At 47.5% G+C, this 18,299-nt stretch overlaps 2 protein-coding genes across 8 annotated transcripts; one reads left to right on the top strand and one right to left on the bottom strand.

The window, feature by feature from the left end:
- The first annotated feature begins 249 nt into the window (after window positions 1-249).
- On the top strand, window positions 250-4,648 carry LOC112896690 (probable WRKY transcription factor 2). Of its 4 annotated transcripts, none has more exons than XM_025964771.1 (6): window positions 250-805; window positions 1,644-2,085; window positions 2,361-2,531; window positions 2,683-3,425; window positions 3,507-3,692; window positions 3,860-4,648. In XM_025964771.1, the coding sequence occupies exons 2-6, from the start codon at window positions 1,645-1,647 to the stop codon at window positions 4,380-4,382; spliced, it is 2,064 nt and encodes a 687-aa protein (XP_025820556.1). In that variant the 5' UTR covers window positions 250-805; window position 1,644; the 3' UTR covers window positions 4,383-4,648. The 4 variants fall into 4 exon arrangements, with proteins under 4 accessions (XP_025820556.1, XP_025820553.1, XP_025820555.1 ...); XM_025964768.1 differs by having other exon boundaries at window positions 1,622-2,085; XM_025964770.1 differs by having other exon boundaries at window positions 1,616-2,085.
- Window positions 4,649-14,560: 9,912 nt separating this feature from the next.
- Window positions 14,561-17,894, bottom strand: LOC112897618. Of its 4 annotated transcripts, none has more exons than XM_025965964.1 (3): window positions 16,844-17,894; window positions 15,249-15,408; window positions 14,561-15,106 (listed from the first exon to the last, which is right to left on the bottom strand). In XM_025965964.1, the coding sequence occupies exons 1-2, from the start codon at window positions 17,631-17,633 to the stop codon at window positions 15,287-15,289; spliced, it is 912 nt and encodes a 303-aa protein (XP_025821749.1). In that variant the 5' UTR covers window positions 17,634-17,894; the 3' UTR covers window positions 14,561-15,106; window positions 15,249-15,286. The 4 variants fall into 4 exon arrangements, 3 of the variants coding, with proteins under 3 accessions (XP_025821749.1, XP_025821750.1, XP_025821751.1); XM_025965965.1 differs by having other exon boundaries at window positions 15,273-15,408; XR_003229691.1 differs by lacking the exon at window positions 14,561-15,106 and adding an exon at window positions 15,868-16,069 and having other exon boundaries at window positions 15,277-15,410.
- Window positions 17,895-18,299: the final 405 nt, after the last annotated feature.

Here is an 18,299-nt window from a genome sequence, read left to right as displayed (position 1 = left end):
AACTCGATTTGATCTGCTAAAAAATAGATGTGATGTTAGTGGATGCTGAATTTGTGCTTTTAACTACTCTAGTGCGTAGTGCAGTACTAATCTACAAAAATACCATGATTTTCTTAGCTGTAAAAAAGGGGCACCATTTTGATAGAATAGTGCAGATAATGACGCATGTAAAGATGGTTAAAGGTAAAACCGTCAGACGGTTAAAGAGCAACCGCTTCCATAAAAGATGGGGAAAAGTGAGCGGGGAAGGCGACAGCTCTGCAACTCGGTGCTCAAAATTAGTAGGAGCCTATCGCCTGCAACTGCAACGAATCGCCTCCAGCTTCTCTGCCGCCGTTCCCTTCGCCTCCCTCCTCTCGGCCAACAGCCCTTCTCTCCCCCTCTTCCACCACCTCGCAAAAACCAGCTCCCCCATAAATATCAAGGGGGGGGAGAGAGAGAGAGAGAGAGAGAGAGAGAGAGAATCCAATTCAGTCGTCTTGGAACAGATTCTTCTTCGTGGAGCAAGAATCTGATTTCCACTGCTGCTTGCAAGGTTTTTGCCGCCGTAGTTGATAGGTTCTTGTTCCGGTGAGAGAGAATTACGAGAGGAAAGGGAACAAAAAGAAAAAAGAGCGAGGAAAGACACGGATTTTTGTCCATAGTCAGAGGCTTGATTGTTCTTATCCCCACGGGCGCAGGATTTGACCAACTTGTCGTCTCTGCCGCAGCCCATTTGCACATCCTTCAGGCGCCCATAGAAAGGCCGGTTTGCCTTCTCAAGGAGGCGGCGTATCGTTGCTGCCGACCGCCCCAGCCGCTTCAGGTGCCTATTTGAATGCCTTGCTGCGTTTAATTTCGCGATGTTTTGATGAGTTCTTTTGGTAAAGGCGGCTCCTTGCTCATCAAAGGGGAGGCTTTATGGGTTCTTGTTTACTTGAATTGTGTATGAAGTCTGAGGTTTGGTTGGTAGTTTGCAAAATTCTGATGGGGATTACCTGTAGATTGTAGGTTGTGTCAGAAAACTATGCCTGGGGGTCATTTTGCCGGAATTCAAGGCATGACCTGTGATTTCTGCATAGTGGTTATTTGGCTGCTTGAGTCTATCCATCTCATCAAACTATCCTTGCAGTGTTGAGCTTGGATTCAGTTAAAATGCTTGGGTCAAGTTCAGTTCGTTTGGTTGTCATTTGTTTGCACATAGGACTATGAATTCTTCACTAGGCATAAAAGATTAAAGAACATCTACATGGGATCTTTAGTGTGTTTCTATGTATTCTGTAATTTGGTGAGTATGAATTCCACGCCTTCTTATAATCTCCTGGGTTAAGCAGTGAATTCCTCTTTCATTGTGTCTTTACTGTTGTTATAGAGTATCTTTGTGCAAAGGTTGCCCCATTTCCTGAGTCATATCTGCACCTGTCCGTATCCTGAGTTCATATGTTTATATGTTAAATGAGTGCTAGGATCTTCAGTTAAGTCTGTTTTTGTTTCCAGCTATGCTATCATGTTCCATGTCTAGCAATCTGCTTTTCCTTTGCACAGCTGATAAGAAATATTGCGCCTGTTTGATTTTATTAACAAGACTGTTCAGTGTTTCAACTAAAATACTGGGTTTGCTACTTTACTTTAAAAATTTCAGTCTGAATTAGAATTACCACCAGCATGGCCGGGACCGACAACCGCAGAGCATTGATGGAGGATTGGATGCTTCCTTCACCCAGCCCAAGAACACTGATGTCAAGCTTCTTGAACGAAGAATACAGCTCTGGTCCATTCTCCAGCATCTTTGGTGACAATAGCAGTAACAAACCACAGGATGGAATTGAGAAGAGCAAAACTTTTGGTTATCCGAGCGTGGAAGAAACTGTTCAAGATACAAAAGCCCCTCTGCAGCTTGAATCAAACCTTTTTATCGCAAATCAGAAATCAATCTCACATGGAGGTCTTGCAGAGAGGATGGCTGCCAGGGCCGGTTTTGGAGTCCTGAAAATTGACACATCTCGTGTCAGTTCTCCTGCGCCAATTCGGTCTCCTGTGACCATACCACCAGGTGTGAGTCCAAGGGAGCTTCTGGAGTCACCAGTCTTTCTACCCAATGCCATTGTAAGTATCTATGTAATAATACCTATAGAGATGATTGTCGCTCTTGGTGAAGTCAGATATAAAGTGCAACTTCTATGACTATTTCCCTTTTTTAGATCAAAGCATATTTTGACTATCTTCTAACCACCAGGACATTTATTTCTTTTACGACTTCTGAAATTATTAATGCACAAGTGAATTTAAAGACAAGATAAAATAGAGAAGATGGTCCACTCTTTCCTAGTTTCCTTATACTGTTTGTGATGTGAACCTGTAATTGTTTATGATCTCTGTAGGCGCAACCTTCTCCTACGACCGGCAAGTTGCCTTTTCTGATGCCTAAAAACTTTAAATCAATGATATCCTCGGTACCCAAGAAGGCTGAAGATCAATCGCATGATGATTGTGCATTTTCCTTTCAGCCTATTTTGAGGTCTAAGCCCCCAAGTTTTTCAACTGTGGACAAGGTACGATTGCTGAAATGTTATTGCCCCCATCACCTACATTCTGCTGCGTCCGTTACTTACTACTGCATTTTCTTTGTCTTGTAAACTTGACATGTACGAACACATCTACTTATCTGTAACGCACTGGCCTGACAAAGTTTGCACTTTCCAGGGTTTAAGTGCATTTCACCAAAACCAGTCCTTAAATGATAGTCAGCAGGAGTTAAGTCTCCAGGCTAGCACAACTGCAACCAAGGATGAAACTGAGGAAAATCTTGTTAAACCTAGCACATGTGATTCCATGTTAGACAACGATCATCCATCCCCTGCCGATGAACAGGTAGAGAGTGAGGAAAACCAAAATGGAGAAGATTCTTACGTTCCAGTTATAGCACCTGCTGAGGATGGATATAACTGGAGAAAATATGGACAAAAGCAAGTGAAGAACAGTGAGCACCCAAGGAGCTACTACAAATGCACTCACCCAAATTGCCCTGTCAAGAAAAAGGTGGAGCGTTCTCAAGAGGGTCATATAACGGAGATAGTCTACAAAGGTTCCCACAGTCACCCTTTGCCACCTCCCAACCGCCGGCCAAGTGTCCCGTCGTCACACGTCAATGATTTGCAAGCTGATGGCTCTGAGAACTTTGGTTCCAAACCTGGTCATAACACAGAAACCTCACGGGGAATGGCTCCAAATGACCACTTCCAAGATGTGCACAGTGGAGGTCTTGAAAGAAATCTGTCCGGTTCTCTTACCACAACAGAGATTGCTGATACATGTATTATGGAGTCCCAAGAAGCTGTAGATGTCTCGTCAACAGTCTCATCCAATGAGAAAGATGACAGGGCAACCCATGGTACCATTCCCTCGACCTATGGTGGGGATGAAGATGAGACTGAATCTAAAAGAAGGTTGGGTCTTGTGACCAACTATAATATGAGCATGCAATCCAGTTAAACCAGTGCTCATGTGTTCCTTTGAATTTCTTTCAGGAAGATGGAGGTTTCTGCCACTACTAACGCTACCACCAATGCCTTTGACATGGCAGCTATGGCATCAAGAGCTGTCCGGGAACCTCGGATTGTTGTGCAGACCACAAGTGAGGTTGACATCCTTGATGATGGTTACCGCTGGCGCAAGTATGGGCAAAAAGTTGTCAAAGGAAATCCAAACCCGAGGTCAGCTTGTAGTGGCATTTCCATCTCTTACTTAGTTTATTAAGAAACCAAATGGATTGGAAACCTTAACCTTTGAAAGGAAAAAATTACATTTCAAAAAAATTTGGAGATCTTAGCTTTTCAATAGTTCACCACTAACAAAGAAACGTCCATCTATGTGTCTGCAGGAGCTACTACAAATGCACTTACGCAGGCTGCTCAGTGCGCAAGCATGTGGAGAGAGCCTCAAATGATCTCAAGTCCGTGATCACCACCTATGAGGGCAAGCACAACCATGAAGTTCCAGCTGCCAGAAACAGCAGTGGGCAACCAAACTCCAGTTCCGGTGCTGCGCCACAGGGTAGCAACCTTCACCGGAGGCCAGAACCAGCACAATCCAGCATCCCACAGTTGAGTGCTGCTGCTGCCTACGGCTCACTTTGTCTCCCACCGCAACTCAACGCAGCTTCAGGTTGTTTCTCCTTCGGAATGTTCCCGCCTGGCATGGCGGTACCAGTACCATCTCTGAGAACCTTCATGCCAGCATCGGTACCTGGCCATCCTCCAAAAATGCAGGGTTGTGCAGGGCTTGTCCTGCCAAGAGGTGAGGTGAAGGTGAACCCAGAGGAGCAGTCCCAATTGCAGGTGGCAAACAGGAATGCTTTGGCAGCTTACCAGCAGTTCATGGGCAGGTTGCCTCAGGGTCCTTAGATGTAAATAGCAAAGATGGTGAGATAGGTGTGTTTCTTCTTGTGCACATAGACAATGTGAACGTTCTGTGGATTCTTCTATTGTAATTCCTTCGTTTGCTTTCAGCCTTTTTTTTGTTGAATATTTGCTTTCAGCCTTTAGTGCAGATGATTCTGAAAGTAGTGGTAAGCAGAAAGAGGAAAAGGGGGAAGGGGACAACATCTGAACTTGGGGTGAGCAAACCTTGGTTTTGCTGTTATATTAATCGAATTATTCAGACAGGTCCATAATATTTGTTTTCTGGTAGTGTTGTAACTGTTCAAAGATTGAGGTCACCCCAGACTCTGGCCAGAGTTTTTCTGACCGGTTTATTCCTTTTGGTTTTGAAGAAAATTTCTGTTATGTGATTTTCCCTTTCTTTTCTGAATCCTGAATTTGTTTATCAGTTCATAGTTCAGACTTCAGAGCTCAGATCTGGGTACATGGGCACCGCAGAATACATAGCATGCCATCTTAATTCTACTACCAGATATGCATTTCGTTGTTTCCATTCCCAGCAAACAGACATCTCAATTTGAGCTGCTAATTCATCAAGCGACGAGTAAACAGTCAAAAGTAAATCATCACCAATTCACCTTCGTCAAGACTGTAATCATCAACAGAAGAATGAAATTACCTTGAGCTGCAAATTGGAGTTTCTACTCGCAAGCAAGCAACGAAGCCAAAAGCCACTCCGGCATCGATCCCACCACTTGGGATATTTAATTTTTTACCATCCTTACGGAGTGCTAGCATTCAAATGCCAATGCCAGCTTTACAAATGCTCTTATATATTTGCTATGGGAGAGAGAAGGATTCTTATATTTTTATCAAATTCACAGACATGACAGGCCACATTGGATGGCCAACTTAGACAGATCACGCAAAATGACCTATTTGCCCCAGCTAGTCTACTTCCTTCCAAATCCCTCACTCTCTGATAACTGGTCCCACTTGTCATCCCTAACCTCCCTCCCTCCCATCTACTTTGGGTAGCAGCGCACGGACCACGATGAGCTCCTCGCTGGCGGCGTTAGATCCACCATGAGCACGAGGCCCGCGACCAGTTCATTGCCAGATGGACCACTTCATGGATATCATTGTTAGGTCTAGGTGATCGACTAAGAAACAATTAGCTCGGGGATTAGCCAATAAGACAGCATTGGTGACTAATCTAGATAGAAACAGAGAGAGAGAGAGAGATGGAGAAGATGCCGTACCCCCGGTGGACGACCCGGCTTCGCCGTTGTTGGCCATGGCGATGAAGAAGTCGAGCCGGAGTCGAGGACGAGGAAGCGCTTGCGGCAGTGATGCTGTGCAGAGGCGGCAGCGCGTGACGCAGAGGCGGCGGACTTCCCGTCGCTTCAGCGCCCCCCTTTGGATCGGATCGCTAGGGTTTTTAGGTGGGCAATAGGCACGGCGGCGAACCTTGTACCGCGTGCCTCGGCCCCCACCTTCTATTTATTGTGGCGCTGCGCGACGGGGGCCCACATGCCATAGACTTGGCTGTGCGCCCCCGATCGGGGCGCGTAACGGACTCCGGATCGGTCGTTGGACCGATCCGGAGTCGAGATCAAGCTAACATTCTCCCCTTTGATCTCTACTAACGTACTCACTTCTTACGTCCGATTTCATTCAGATTAGTACATTGAGCATGCCTCGTCTCAACAGTTATTACTGTTGGATTAACAGCCACAGCATACTTTTCCGTTTGAAACAGAACCCTACTTTTGGGCCCTTACTATCCAGGAATCATAGGCTTTCCCGTAAACCCATGCCGGCTAAGTGTTCTCTGAACACATTGGGTGGTAAGTTTTTTTGAGCGGATCCGCTAACATCTTCTTTGTGCTCAAATACTCAAGACTAATTGTATGATCCTGGATTTGCTCTTTAACAACATAAAACTTTATGTCAATGTGTTTGGCAGCTCCACTTGACTTGTTGTTGTGAGCGTAAAATACTGCAGGCTCATTGTCGCAGTACATCTTTAGTGGTTTTTCTATGCTGTCAACCACTCTTAATCCGGGTATAAATTTCTTTAGCCATTTAACCTGCCCCGATGCCTCGTAACAAGCTATAAATTCCGCATACATCGTAGATGATGCAGTGACTATCTGTTTGGAGCTTTTCCACGATATAGCTCCACCTGCGAGAGTAAACACATAGCCTGACGTGGATTTTCTGTCATCCTTATCTCCCGCAAAGTCTGAGTCTGAATAACCCTCTATCACTAGAGATTCAGATCTCCTGTATGTTAGCATGAGGTCTTTCGTTCCTTGCACATAACGCAAAGCTTTCTTAACCATTTTCCAGTGTTCTATCCCTGGATTACTCTGGAATCTGCCAAGTATCCCGGTGACAAAAGCTAAGTCAGGGCGCGTACATACTTGAGCATACTGTAGGCTTCCGACAGCTGAAGCATATGGTACCGCTTTCATCTGATCGATTTCGTACTGATTTCTAGGACACTGAAATTTCCCATAACTATCGCCCTTGACTATAGGAGCAGGTGTTGGCTTACTCGCATGCATACCGTACTTCTTTAGTACCTTTTCTAGGTATGCTTTCTGCGATAATCCTAAAACCCCCTTGTTTCTATCTCGGTGAATCTCAATTCCTAAGACGAATGAGGCTTCACCTAAATCTTTCATATCGAACTTTGATGATAAGAATTTCTTTGTCTCCAATAGTAGATCAATATCACTGCTAGCAAGCAGAATATCATCCACATACAGAATAAGGAAAACGAATTTTCCACTCTTAAATTTTGCGTAAATGCAGTTGTCCTCCTCATTTTCTTTGAAACCAAACTTTCTTACGGTTTCATCGAATTTCAAATACCACTGTCTGGAGGCTTGCTTTAATCCATAAATGAATTTCTTTAGACAACATCCCATCTTTTCTTTTCCTTCCATGACAAAACCTTTTGGCTGTGCCATGTAAACATTCTCATACAGATCCCCGTTGAGGAACGCCGTCTTTACATCCATCTGATGTAACTCTAAGTTATAATGTGCCACTAGCGCCATTATAATCCTGAAGGAATTCTTGCATGAAACAGGAGAAAATGTCTCATTATAATCTATCCCTTCTCTTTGTGTGAAATCTTTTGCCACAAGTCGCGCTTTATATCTTTCTATATTCCCTTTGGAGTCACATTTAGTCTTGTAGACCCATTTACAGCTTACTGTTTTGGCTCCTTTAGAAATTTCTTCTAGATCCCAAACATCGTTGGTACTCATCGATTTCATTTCATCTTTCATGACTTCCAACCATTCAGACGAATGAACGCTTCTCATGGCATCTTCAAATGAAGTGGGGTCACCCTCCATCTGAATTTCCTCGCTATTATAGATTTGATAATCGCTCGAAATAGCGAGCTTTCTTGTTCTTTGAGACCTTCTCGGTGTCTCGGCTATTGGCACTTCTTCTACTTGGGGCTGCTGTTGCTCCCCCTGATGTGCGGCTACCAGTTCTGTCGGATCCTGAAGGATAGGTTCCTGATTCTGACTCGTGGCCGCAGCTGGAGAACTAACAACAGGTGCTGTCACCGTAGGTGGAGCAGCAACTGGTGAAGAACTAACAACAGGTGCTGACACCATAGGTGAAGCAGCAACAAGCAACACGAAAAATGGATCTTGGATCATTGGAGTAGGTACGAAAACCCGCTTCTCCTCAAGGTCAATCTTTCAAGCTACCGTGCTCCCCCTCATCATCTGATCCTCCAAAAAGACAGCGTGTCTTGTTTCTACGAACTTTGTATATCCGTTAGGACAGTAGAAACGATAACCCTTCGACTTTTCTGGGTAGCCAATAAAATGGCAACTTACTGTCTTAGGGTCTAACTTTCCGATATTTGGATTAAATACTTTCGCCTCAGCTGGACAGCCCCACACATGTAAATAATTTAGTGTAGGTTTTCTCCCTGTCCATAACTCATACGGTGTTTTAGGCACCGACTTACTCGGTACGCGATTAAGAATATGAATAGCGGTTTTTAATGCCTCCATCCATAAATTAATCGGTAACGTGGAGTAACTTAGCATGCTTCTCACCATATCCATCAAGGTACGGTTACGTCTTTCAGCGACTCCATTTTGCTTAGGCTCACCTGGTGTATAGTACTGAGCTACTATTCCATTTTTCTGTAGAAACCTTGCAAAGGGTTCAGGAATTTGGCCATACGGGGTGTGATGACCGTAGTACTCGCCTCCACGGTCAGATCTTACTATTTTTATTTTAAGATTTTGCTGATTTTCTACTTCAGCCTTGAAAATCTTAAATTTATCTAACGCTTCTGATCTTTCTTTAATTGGATAAATATAGCCATAACGTGAATAATCATCCGTAAACGTTATGAACGAATCATAACCGTCCACAGATTTTATGGGAAATGGACCACAGATATCTGTGTGCACTATCTCCAAAACTCCTGAACTGCGTTTGGCTCCTTTCTTTATTTTCTTAACGTACTTTCCTTTAACGCAATCGATGCAATATTCTTCATTTGAAAAATCCAACGGATGGAGAATATTTTCTTTAATTAATCTCTCAATTCTCCCCCTCGAAATATGGCCTAAACGACAGTGCCATAATTTCGCTGAATTTTCGTTATCGCATCGTTTGCGCTTATGACTTGCGTCATTAGTCGTGCGTTCAATACTCGTAGCATTGCTAACAGAATTCACAGTCTCATGCATAGGCAACATATAAAGTTTGTCTTGTCGGATGGCAAGACCAACACACTGACTTTCAAATATAATCTCACATTGTTCTTTGCCAAAATGACACTTATAACCATCATCTGCCAGACATGATACTGAAATTAAATTTCTAGATAAAGAGGGTACATAAAGAATATTATGTAACTGGAGTTTGAAGCCATTCTCTAATTCTAACGTGAGTTGACAAACTGCTTCAACGTCGGCTCTAACTCCATTGGCGACTTTCAGCCATCTATCCCCTCTTTGTAGCATCGTCCTTGTACTTATACCCTGCAAAGAATTAGCAACATGAACAGTTGCACCTGAGTCAATCCACCAAGTAGATTTAGAATAACTTACGTACAGGGTCTCATCTATAAATGTGATAACATCCTCACCTTTCTTAAGTAAATGCCTTAAAAAATCTGGGCAATCTTTCTTGTAGTGTCCTGTCTTGTGACACCACATGCATTGATCTTTTTCAATGTGTGGTTGATCTTTCTTTGCACCCTTGCCTGGGTGAGTCGAAGAAGAAGAAGAAGTGGAACCTCGTTTAAACTGAGGTTTCCCTTGTGGCCTCGTGTATTTGTCAGAAGAGTTATTTCTTTTGTTGTGCCTAACATAGTTGAGCATGTCACCATGCGAGGCTTTAAGTCTTTCCTCTTCTTGCACACACATCGCAATGAGTTTCTCTAGATCCCATGTCTTTGGGCTGATGTTGTAGTTAACAACAAAAGTCTTAAACTCTTTTGGCAGAGAAGCCAGAACCAGATGGACAACGAAAGCATGAGAAAGCTCCATGTCCATAGGTTTGAGCTTGGATGCCATGTTGCTCATCTTTAGTATGTGCTCTCTCACACCACCGCCAGTGTACTTGTCATTTACTAACCTCTGAATCAGAGTTTGTGCATAAGCTTTTGAAGAGCCAACAAATTGACTCTCAACTTTCTTTAAGTACTTAACTGCGGTGGCGCAATCTGGGATTGCTCCCCTGATACTGTCTATAATGGAACTCTTGATAACCACCAAGCACTTTCTGTTGGAAGAGTTCCATTTTGCTCTCTCAAGATCGTACTTCATTTGAACATTTGCATGTTCTCTCTGACGAGCTTGCCAAACAGTAGATGTCTCTTCTGGGTCCCTCACCAGTTCCTCGGGACCAACAGGAAACAGTGAGGTGATGGCTAAGTCGATGTCTGACAGTGCGAGAGCCACTTCTAGCTTTTGTGCCCATATCCCGTAGTTAGAACCATCCAACGGCGGTATAGCATTAATGAAAGTCATTGCATTAGATCCTGAAATTTAAATCAAGAAAAGTGAGAACTGTTTTATAGAATAATAATTGTATATCACAATTTAACGTTGGTCAAATAAGATGTACAAGTAGCTAGCTGCATTAATTCTAAATCACCGTTGGGCAGAATTAGAACAAATGCATGAAAACTTACTGAAAAATTATAATACTGTTATTATCAACGTTGGTCAGAAAATAATAATATTATAACGGAAGAAATAACTTAAAACTGACTCCTTTAATTATAATATCTCGTTGGTTCTAAAATAATTAAAGGATATAACTTAATTAAATTTGCAGCAGAAAAGATGAAATATGCTTACTTTCAAAAACTTTCTAACTGGCTATCTCTCTATTAAATTTATCACGTTGGTGAAAAATAAATTAGAGACAAAACTATACAAGAAATGTGTAAAAGTTTCTGAGAGAAATACTGAATTTTACTGTTCATACGGCCCAAAATGGCCCAAAGCAGCCCACTGCGGCCCGGCCCAGCGCGGCCTCCCGCACGCGCGGGGCGCTTACCCGCGCACCAGGCCGCAACCTGGGCCTGGGCCGGGAAAGTGGCGCCCCGCCTGGGCCGTAAGCGGCCCGCGCGCCCCTTACCTCTCTGTGGCCGTCGGATCAGATCCGACGGCCGTCCGGCTGGTGCGGCCGGGTCAAAACCCCGGCCCGCCGCGTGTTCCCCGCAAACCATCGACGGCGGAGGTGCGCCGGAGCTCCTGGGCCTCGGCGGTGCTGTCCCGTGGAGCAGGTAGCTCCCGGTGGTGAGGTAAGCGTTCTGTTTTGCTCGATTTGGTGCTAGTGCTAGGGTTAGGGTTAGGGTTAGGGTTAGGGTTGCGGGTTTGGGCTCGGGTGCGTGGGTTCTTTCACCCCGAAGGGTTGGAATCGATCTTTCTTACTTGCCTTGCATTTCTCTCGGGTTAAATTGAAATCCCCTCCTTCTAATTGCTTTTCTCTCTTACCCGAGGCTAACTGCGCTTAGTTAGGCTAACTGATACCATTGTTAGGTCTAGGTGATCGACTAAGAGACAATTAGCTCGGGGATTAGCCAATAAGACAGCATTGGTGACTAATCTAGATAGAAACAGAGAGAGAGAGAGAGAGAGAGAGAGAGAGAGAGAGATGGAGAAGATGCCGTACCCCCGGTGGACGACCCGGCTTCGCCGTTGTTGGCCATGGCGATGAAGAAGTCGAGCCGGAGTCGAGGACGAGGAAGCGCTTGCGGCAGTGATGCTGTGCAGAGGCGGCGGCGCGTGACGCAGAGGCGGCGGACTTCCCGTCGCTTCAGCGCCCCCCTTTGGATCGGATCGCTAGGGTTTTTAGGTGGGCAATAGGAACGGCGGCGAACCTCGTACCGCGTGCCCCGGCCCCCACCTTCTATTTATTGTGGCGCTGCGCGACGGGGGCCCACATGCCATAGACTTGGCTGTGCGCCCCCGATCGGGGCGCGTAACGGACTCCAGATCGGTCGTTGGACCGATCCGGGGTCGAGATCAAGTTAACAATCATCTATCACTGCAGTAGTGCAGGCGCAGCGCACCTAGCATACTTGCTTGCATTGGTTCGTGCAGCCTTGGATCATCAGCCACAAGGTTTTCTGTTCTGTTTCTCTCTTCAATTGTCTTCAAGAACCAACTCTTCATCATCACATAAGCGACCAACTGGGATCACGGAGCAAATTACATGCAACCGCACGCCAAAAGAAAAAATGGCGGCCGGCGAATCATGGACGGAATCAACTAAATATGTACAAGCGCGCGTGCCAACATGTCATCTGGCTATCTGAGCTCCTCGTCGCCGGCGACGGCGCGCGCGCGGCATGAGCGGTTGCAGGTGCGCAGGGCGACTTCGGTGACCCGGAGCCCCGTGTCATACGCCTGCCCGGGCCGGCAGCACCGCTTCCTGGCTCCGCAGCCACTTGCCACCGAAGCCGGCCGTGACGACGAGGCGGAGCCGCAGCGGGCCGGTCGGGACGCGCGTGGCGCGCCACACGCGACGCAGCCGCGCCACGGGCGACGGGCCAATCGCGACGGGTTCCTGCCCCGTGCCGAGCGCCTACTTCTGCTGCCCTCTGATTGTGCCAGCGGGTATTGGCCCCTTGATGCCGTATAGTGCAGGTACAGCCCCTGAGGTGCCGGAGCCCAGCGACCGCTGGTGGCAAGCTGCCGGAGAGCCCGGGCCCTACAGTGAGACGGTCATGATGCCGACGAAGGAACCGCCGGAGGGGTTCTAGGTGCCCAGGACTCGGCCGGCAGGGTCAAGTGCCCGCCTGTGCACCGCGAGCGCACGGCCTTTCTCCTCGTTGCGCGCCGATGCGGCGACGATGGAGAGCAGCAGGAGCAGGTTCAAGAGGGGGAGGGTAAAACCGAAGTGGTACAGCTTCTTAAGAACCTTCGGCAGATGTGGACGGAGGCCAGGGATGACGTGTGGGGCCTAGCTGTCATAGGAAAGGAAGGTGTCTTAGTGTGGGCTCGTGTGGGTATATGGGTCATTTTACCTGGCATATCCACGCTGGAGGTCCAATGTGGCCCGCCACGTCCGCAAATTTGGCAAAAATATAAGAATCCTTCTCTCTCCTATGGCAAATATGTAAAAGTATTTATGAAGCTGATATTTGAGTGCTGACACTTCGTAAAGATGGCAAAAAATTAAATATCCCCCACCACTTCCATCAACGCTGATGGCAAACCATCTTGACGAAAGGAAGATCAAATTAATCATAAGAAGCTAAAGGTTTGCGGAAAAATTCATCGCGCGCGCATCCGCAATTCAGCCGCCGCCGTGACCGTGGAAGAGTCCGCGAAATCCATTATCTCATGACCAGAAGGAGGCAGCGGCAAGTCCATGTATCCGGCGGTGCCATCGCGCCCGCCGCCGAAGTTCAGTTCGTATTCCTTTCCTGCTCATCGTCCTCCACTGACCTCGTCCCATGTTTGAGTTGGAGGCGGAAGTGAAGGAGGCAATCCAGGCGCAAATCATGGGGAAGATGGAGGAGGAGCGGGAATTCATACGTGAGGAAGAGGCAGGTGTCACCGTCGCCGTCCGTCGCTTGACGGGAAGGGGTGCCATGGGCCATGTGCAAGGGAACGAGGAAGATGGCAGGTACGAAAGAGGGTTTTATGGAAATATTCCATCAATTTTAGGGGGTATTATGCAAATATTCGGATCGTGATTCAATACGATCCAAGTAAGGGAGTTTTGTGTAAATATTTGGATCGCGATTATTTAATCGCGATCCATTTCACTTCAAGGGGGGTTATGAAAATATTTGGGGTTCCTTTTGCATAATATTAGGTTGACCGCAGTACGTTTGTACGGGACACTTGTAGCCATTCGATCTGGATTGGGCGGTTCAGATCAGGGTCAAGATAGGCTCCGACGTCCATGCCGCGAGCTTCTCCTCATCTCCACTGCGGCCGCCGGCCGGCCAACGGCGTCGTGCCGCCGACGAGCGCCACGATCCCCCCCAGCACGCATACGACATCGTTGTGGTTGATCGGAGCTGAGAAGAAGCCAACTGATCAAAGCTGTTCTCAGGATGCTTGCCATGTAGCGCTCCCGCTGGCCACTCGCCGGCGTGATCAGACGGAGTTGGAAGAACAGCTCCTCTGCGCCTGCGAGATCGTGACCAGCGACGACCCAGCGAGACGACGCGTCACCATGGGCCGACGGCCTTGGCAGGGAGGCTTGCGTGCAGGTCCACGGATAAAATACGGCGATGCCGCGTGACCTCCGGCTCCGGGGATCGAAGCCCTGTGTGTGCGCTCGTCACCGTTTGGGGCTTCGGGCTGCTGTGCGAGCGCAGAGAGAAGAGGAGATTTGAAAATGACTTGACCCACCGATCTGGCCATCGCCTATTCGCCTGGCAGCTGCTTCGCGATGGATCGTGCAAAGGGTGGCGCGGCGGCGCAGCCTTTCGACCGAACCCATCCTGCGGAAGGAAGCCAGATCAACAGAGAACTGCAGCTACAAGAGGGGAGGAGCACTTGAATGCCAACGAGACCAACCTGTCCCCGTCCGGGCAATCCTACAGGCGATTCAATCGCAAAGGAATACAGTTCCGAATTGCTGAAAGCGAATCGAATTTTACTGAGAACCAGAGGCATAAATAAGCGAACAGTCTGCATCAATGGGCAAGGTTTGACACGTCCCAACCCCAGTAACGACAACCAATTTTAATTCAGAGCAGCAGCAAGTAGCCAACCACAACGGGTGAATCCCTGACTCCACAACCGGCAAGCATCAATCTTGTCAGCCGGAACCAGCCAACCGGTTAGAAACCAAGCACCATTGCTCACATGGATCATTGCAGACTGACAGTTTGCTCGGTGCTGAACACCGAAATGAATGGAACTTCATCCCAGATTCTAACTACTTCCACTCAGGCCACTGGCCACGATCAATAATGAACTTCTTCGAGCTAGCTCACACCACAAGATCAACATAAAAGCATGAAACAGCAATTGCGTGGACCAGTGAGTCGGTCAAGAGCAAATAGCATAGCATTGCGGTTCAAGTCACTGAAATCAAGCATGATCCAGGTCACATGCACCCTGATCATCGAGTGCAGTGCTCCACCATAGGTCCATAGCAGCGATCCATCATACCATACAGCTAAGTATCATATAATGCTTCAAAAGCATGTAATATCCCACCCAAAAACACGCCATCATGCCATAGCTTGAGTTCAGCACTGCTAGCTAAACCTGGATCAAAGGACAAAACTATATTAGTTGGTTCAGGAGAGTTGACATTAGTTGGTACAGTAGTACTCCTTCATGCATGATGTGGGAGGGTACAAAGAGCAACTGAGATCACTTATGTTTATGTATGGGGAGATGAGTTTACCTAGAACATTAAACAGCTGCATACCGTTGCTCCTCAGCTCATTCTTTGGGTGCCACCATACTGGAGATGCCAAACAAGTGGTAGTCTCCAGGCATTGGCCGGTAAGGTGGTGTTGCAGTTGGTTCAGGAGAGCTGATGTCACTCGACCGATTCCTCAGCCCTTCAAGGAAAACCAGTCATCACTTACTTGTCAGAACACAACAATGCATTATGCAAATCTGGATTTCTGGTGTGTCAATCATAAATCATAATTTGGATAGCCCTAATTAACTATTATTTGTGCAAGATATATATCTGCTGGAGACAGGAAACAAGTTCAAAGCCAATGTGTGCAGGAAGCTGTAATGGCTGCCTCACTAACTAAGATGCTCAGTGCTACACAGGTAAGAATTAAACATTACAATAATCACATTCGAACTAAGCACAGTGAGTGTACATATATTATACAAATAACTAGTGATCTCAACTTGTGATCCTGAAATTAGTTTAGATCAGATATTTAGGGAAAGGCATTCACCATTCACCATGACCATATATACGACTGTGGTATAAACATTAAACATTTTAGTCATATATAGGAAGCACAAAGCAAAAGTCCATGTCCTAAAATAACTTGTCTCAGCTTGTGTAGACATCAGCACTAAGGTACTAGTCTAAAAGCAGACCCAACTGGAGAATACTAGTATCTCAGCATCAATATTTGAAAGAATGGTCACCGCAGTATATATGCACTCCAACCATACAGGTCGTAAAGTACAACAAACCAACGTATAATGAGTACTGCCAATCATCAAGTGCAATACTTTCGGTCTTTCGGATCCCTGTCAAGACATTAGCACAGATCCTGAACACGAGCACATGAAAGAGAATTTCACATATATAAGTTATAATTATGAAACATCTACAACTCAGTGAAGGCGGCATGCAGAGGTTCAATCAAAACTCAACACACTTAAATGATATAAGAAAGAAGTTAACATTACAATAGTCACATACGAATTTAGCACAGTGAGATGAAATATGTTCTACAAATAACTATAGTGATCCCAACCTTTGAGGCTGTGATCAAGAATTAGTCTACCACACATGTGCAGGAAAAGGCATTGGCTGTGTAACTTGACAGAACCATATGTGACTACATTGGGTAAACATTTTTAGTCAGGTATGAAGCCCAAAGCAAAAATTTCTTATCCTACAAGTAGCAAGTCTCAACATGTGTAAATAAATATCAACAAGATATAGTAGTCTAATAGTACACCAGCGAGGGGAATACCAGTATCTCAGCACCAATTCTAGAAAGAAAATGTGTCGGAACATATACACACCAACCATATGAAGCATACAGTACAGTAATTGACATGTAATAGGTACTGAACTAAGCACAAAAGAGAATTTTGCAGACATGTAAGTTGTAACGATGGCATCTACAACTAGCTGAGAGCAAGGATCAAGCCATGCATGAACTAGAAGATTATTGATTGATAATATCAATCAAGCCAACACATTTACGCAGGGCACGGATATCCTGTTATAATTCTGAAGCGGCAGAGCCAGAGATGAGAAGAGGCATTGAGGCATGGTACTGTGACATGTACCTGAGGAGACAGCACGCGGCAGCTCCCAAGCGCGGATGAATCGGTTGGCGATGGGGTAGGCGCGGGGAGGCGCCACCAGATGGTAGCGGTAGCACTCGACAACCTTGCGGGCCCGCACGTCGACGCCGAAGAGGTGGTCCTCCAGGAAGAAGTAGACGACGGCGGGGTTGTAGGGGTGGATGAGCGCGAGCACGGGGACCTTCTTGGAGAGGCCAGTGGCCTTGTAGGTGTCGTCGGCCCAGATGTCGACGAAGGTGGCCTCGTGCTCCAGCGTCCACTCTGTAGCGTCGGGGTTGGGCAGAGTCCAGACGGTCACCTTGTTGGGGGCGCCTCCGCGGCGGTAGGTGTCGACGAAGCGCAGGCTGCCGGCGCTGACCCCAGTGTAGCGGAACTTGTCGAGCACCCCGTGGACCTCCCTGCACTCGAGCACGCAAGGCCGGGGGAGCGGGACGAAGCCGAGCACGGGGTCGTCGGCGAAGGGGTCGGCGGTGATTATGCCCCAGGAGTAGTCGGCCCACCAGAGCCTGCCGTGGTGAGCGAGCGTGCAGAGCGGCGACGGGATCCACGGTGGCAGCGGGTAGTGCACGCGCTTGTTGACCCACTCGCCGAGGTCGGAGGAGAAGCAGCGGAGGTCTGCCCTCTCGCTGCCGAAGGAGGGCACGAGCTCGGCGACCATGTAGCGGTCGCCGCCGCTGGGAGAGGCGATGACGCCGACGAGCGCCTGGTGCATGATGGACTCCCCGGGGCTGGGGTCCGGGAGGCGGAACGCGGAGCCCGTGATTGCACGCATGATCTTTTGAGACACTGAAACGGGAACCGGTTCCTCTGCAGTGACTGGCCCGGCGGGTCCGAGTACAGAGATTGGGGCGACCGGACGAGGCGGCGTCCGCACACTTGGCCTAGCCTACTGCCCGAGCCCGCGGTGGTCGACAGCCCCAGCCGGCCAATCTGCCGGCGCTGCTCGCCCCTGCTACCGGCACCCAGATTTTTTTTCGCTCGCCCAACATGGATCGCCGCCGGATTGGCCGGCCGGCCGGCCAGCCGGCGGCATTCGCGCTCCGGCAAGCAACTGGACGATGATTCGCTGCTCTACTAGCTATACTTTTCCATCCGGCCAGAGGCCCGTGGGCCGGCCCGACTTTTTTGGCCCGGCACAGGCCCAGCACGGTACGGAATTAGCGGAACGGAACGCTACCGAGGATGACACGCATCAACATAGCTAGCGCCGGGGGTGGAGGAAAAGTGCAAGGGATGCCGTGTAGGAAGAAGATCTACGGAAGTGGTGGTGGCGGCGGTGTAGTTGTAAGCAGCAAAGAGATTAGCGTGGCGGTTGCTAGGATTTCGTTGTTTCATTCGTCTGTTGGAGGTGGCTGCGGCAATGCAGCAACAACGAGCAGGGGATCTCATCGAATTTCTTGCTTTTTTACCAAAGGAATCCCTTGCCTTTGTTTGGGTT

The sequence above is a fragment of the Panicum hallii genome, chromosome 6 (assembly GCF_002211085.1).
Source record: "Panicum hallii strain FIL2 chromosome 6, PHallii_v3.1, whole genome shotgun sequence".
Taxonomy (NCBI): domain Eukaryota; kingdom Viridiplantae; phylum Streptophyta; class Magnoliopsida; order Poales; family Poaceae; genus Panicum; species Panicum hallii.
The sequence above is the reverse complement of the archived record's forward strand: the minus strand, read 5'-3'. Positions and strand labels throughout refer to the sequence as shown.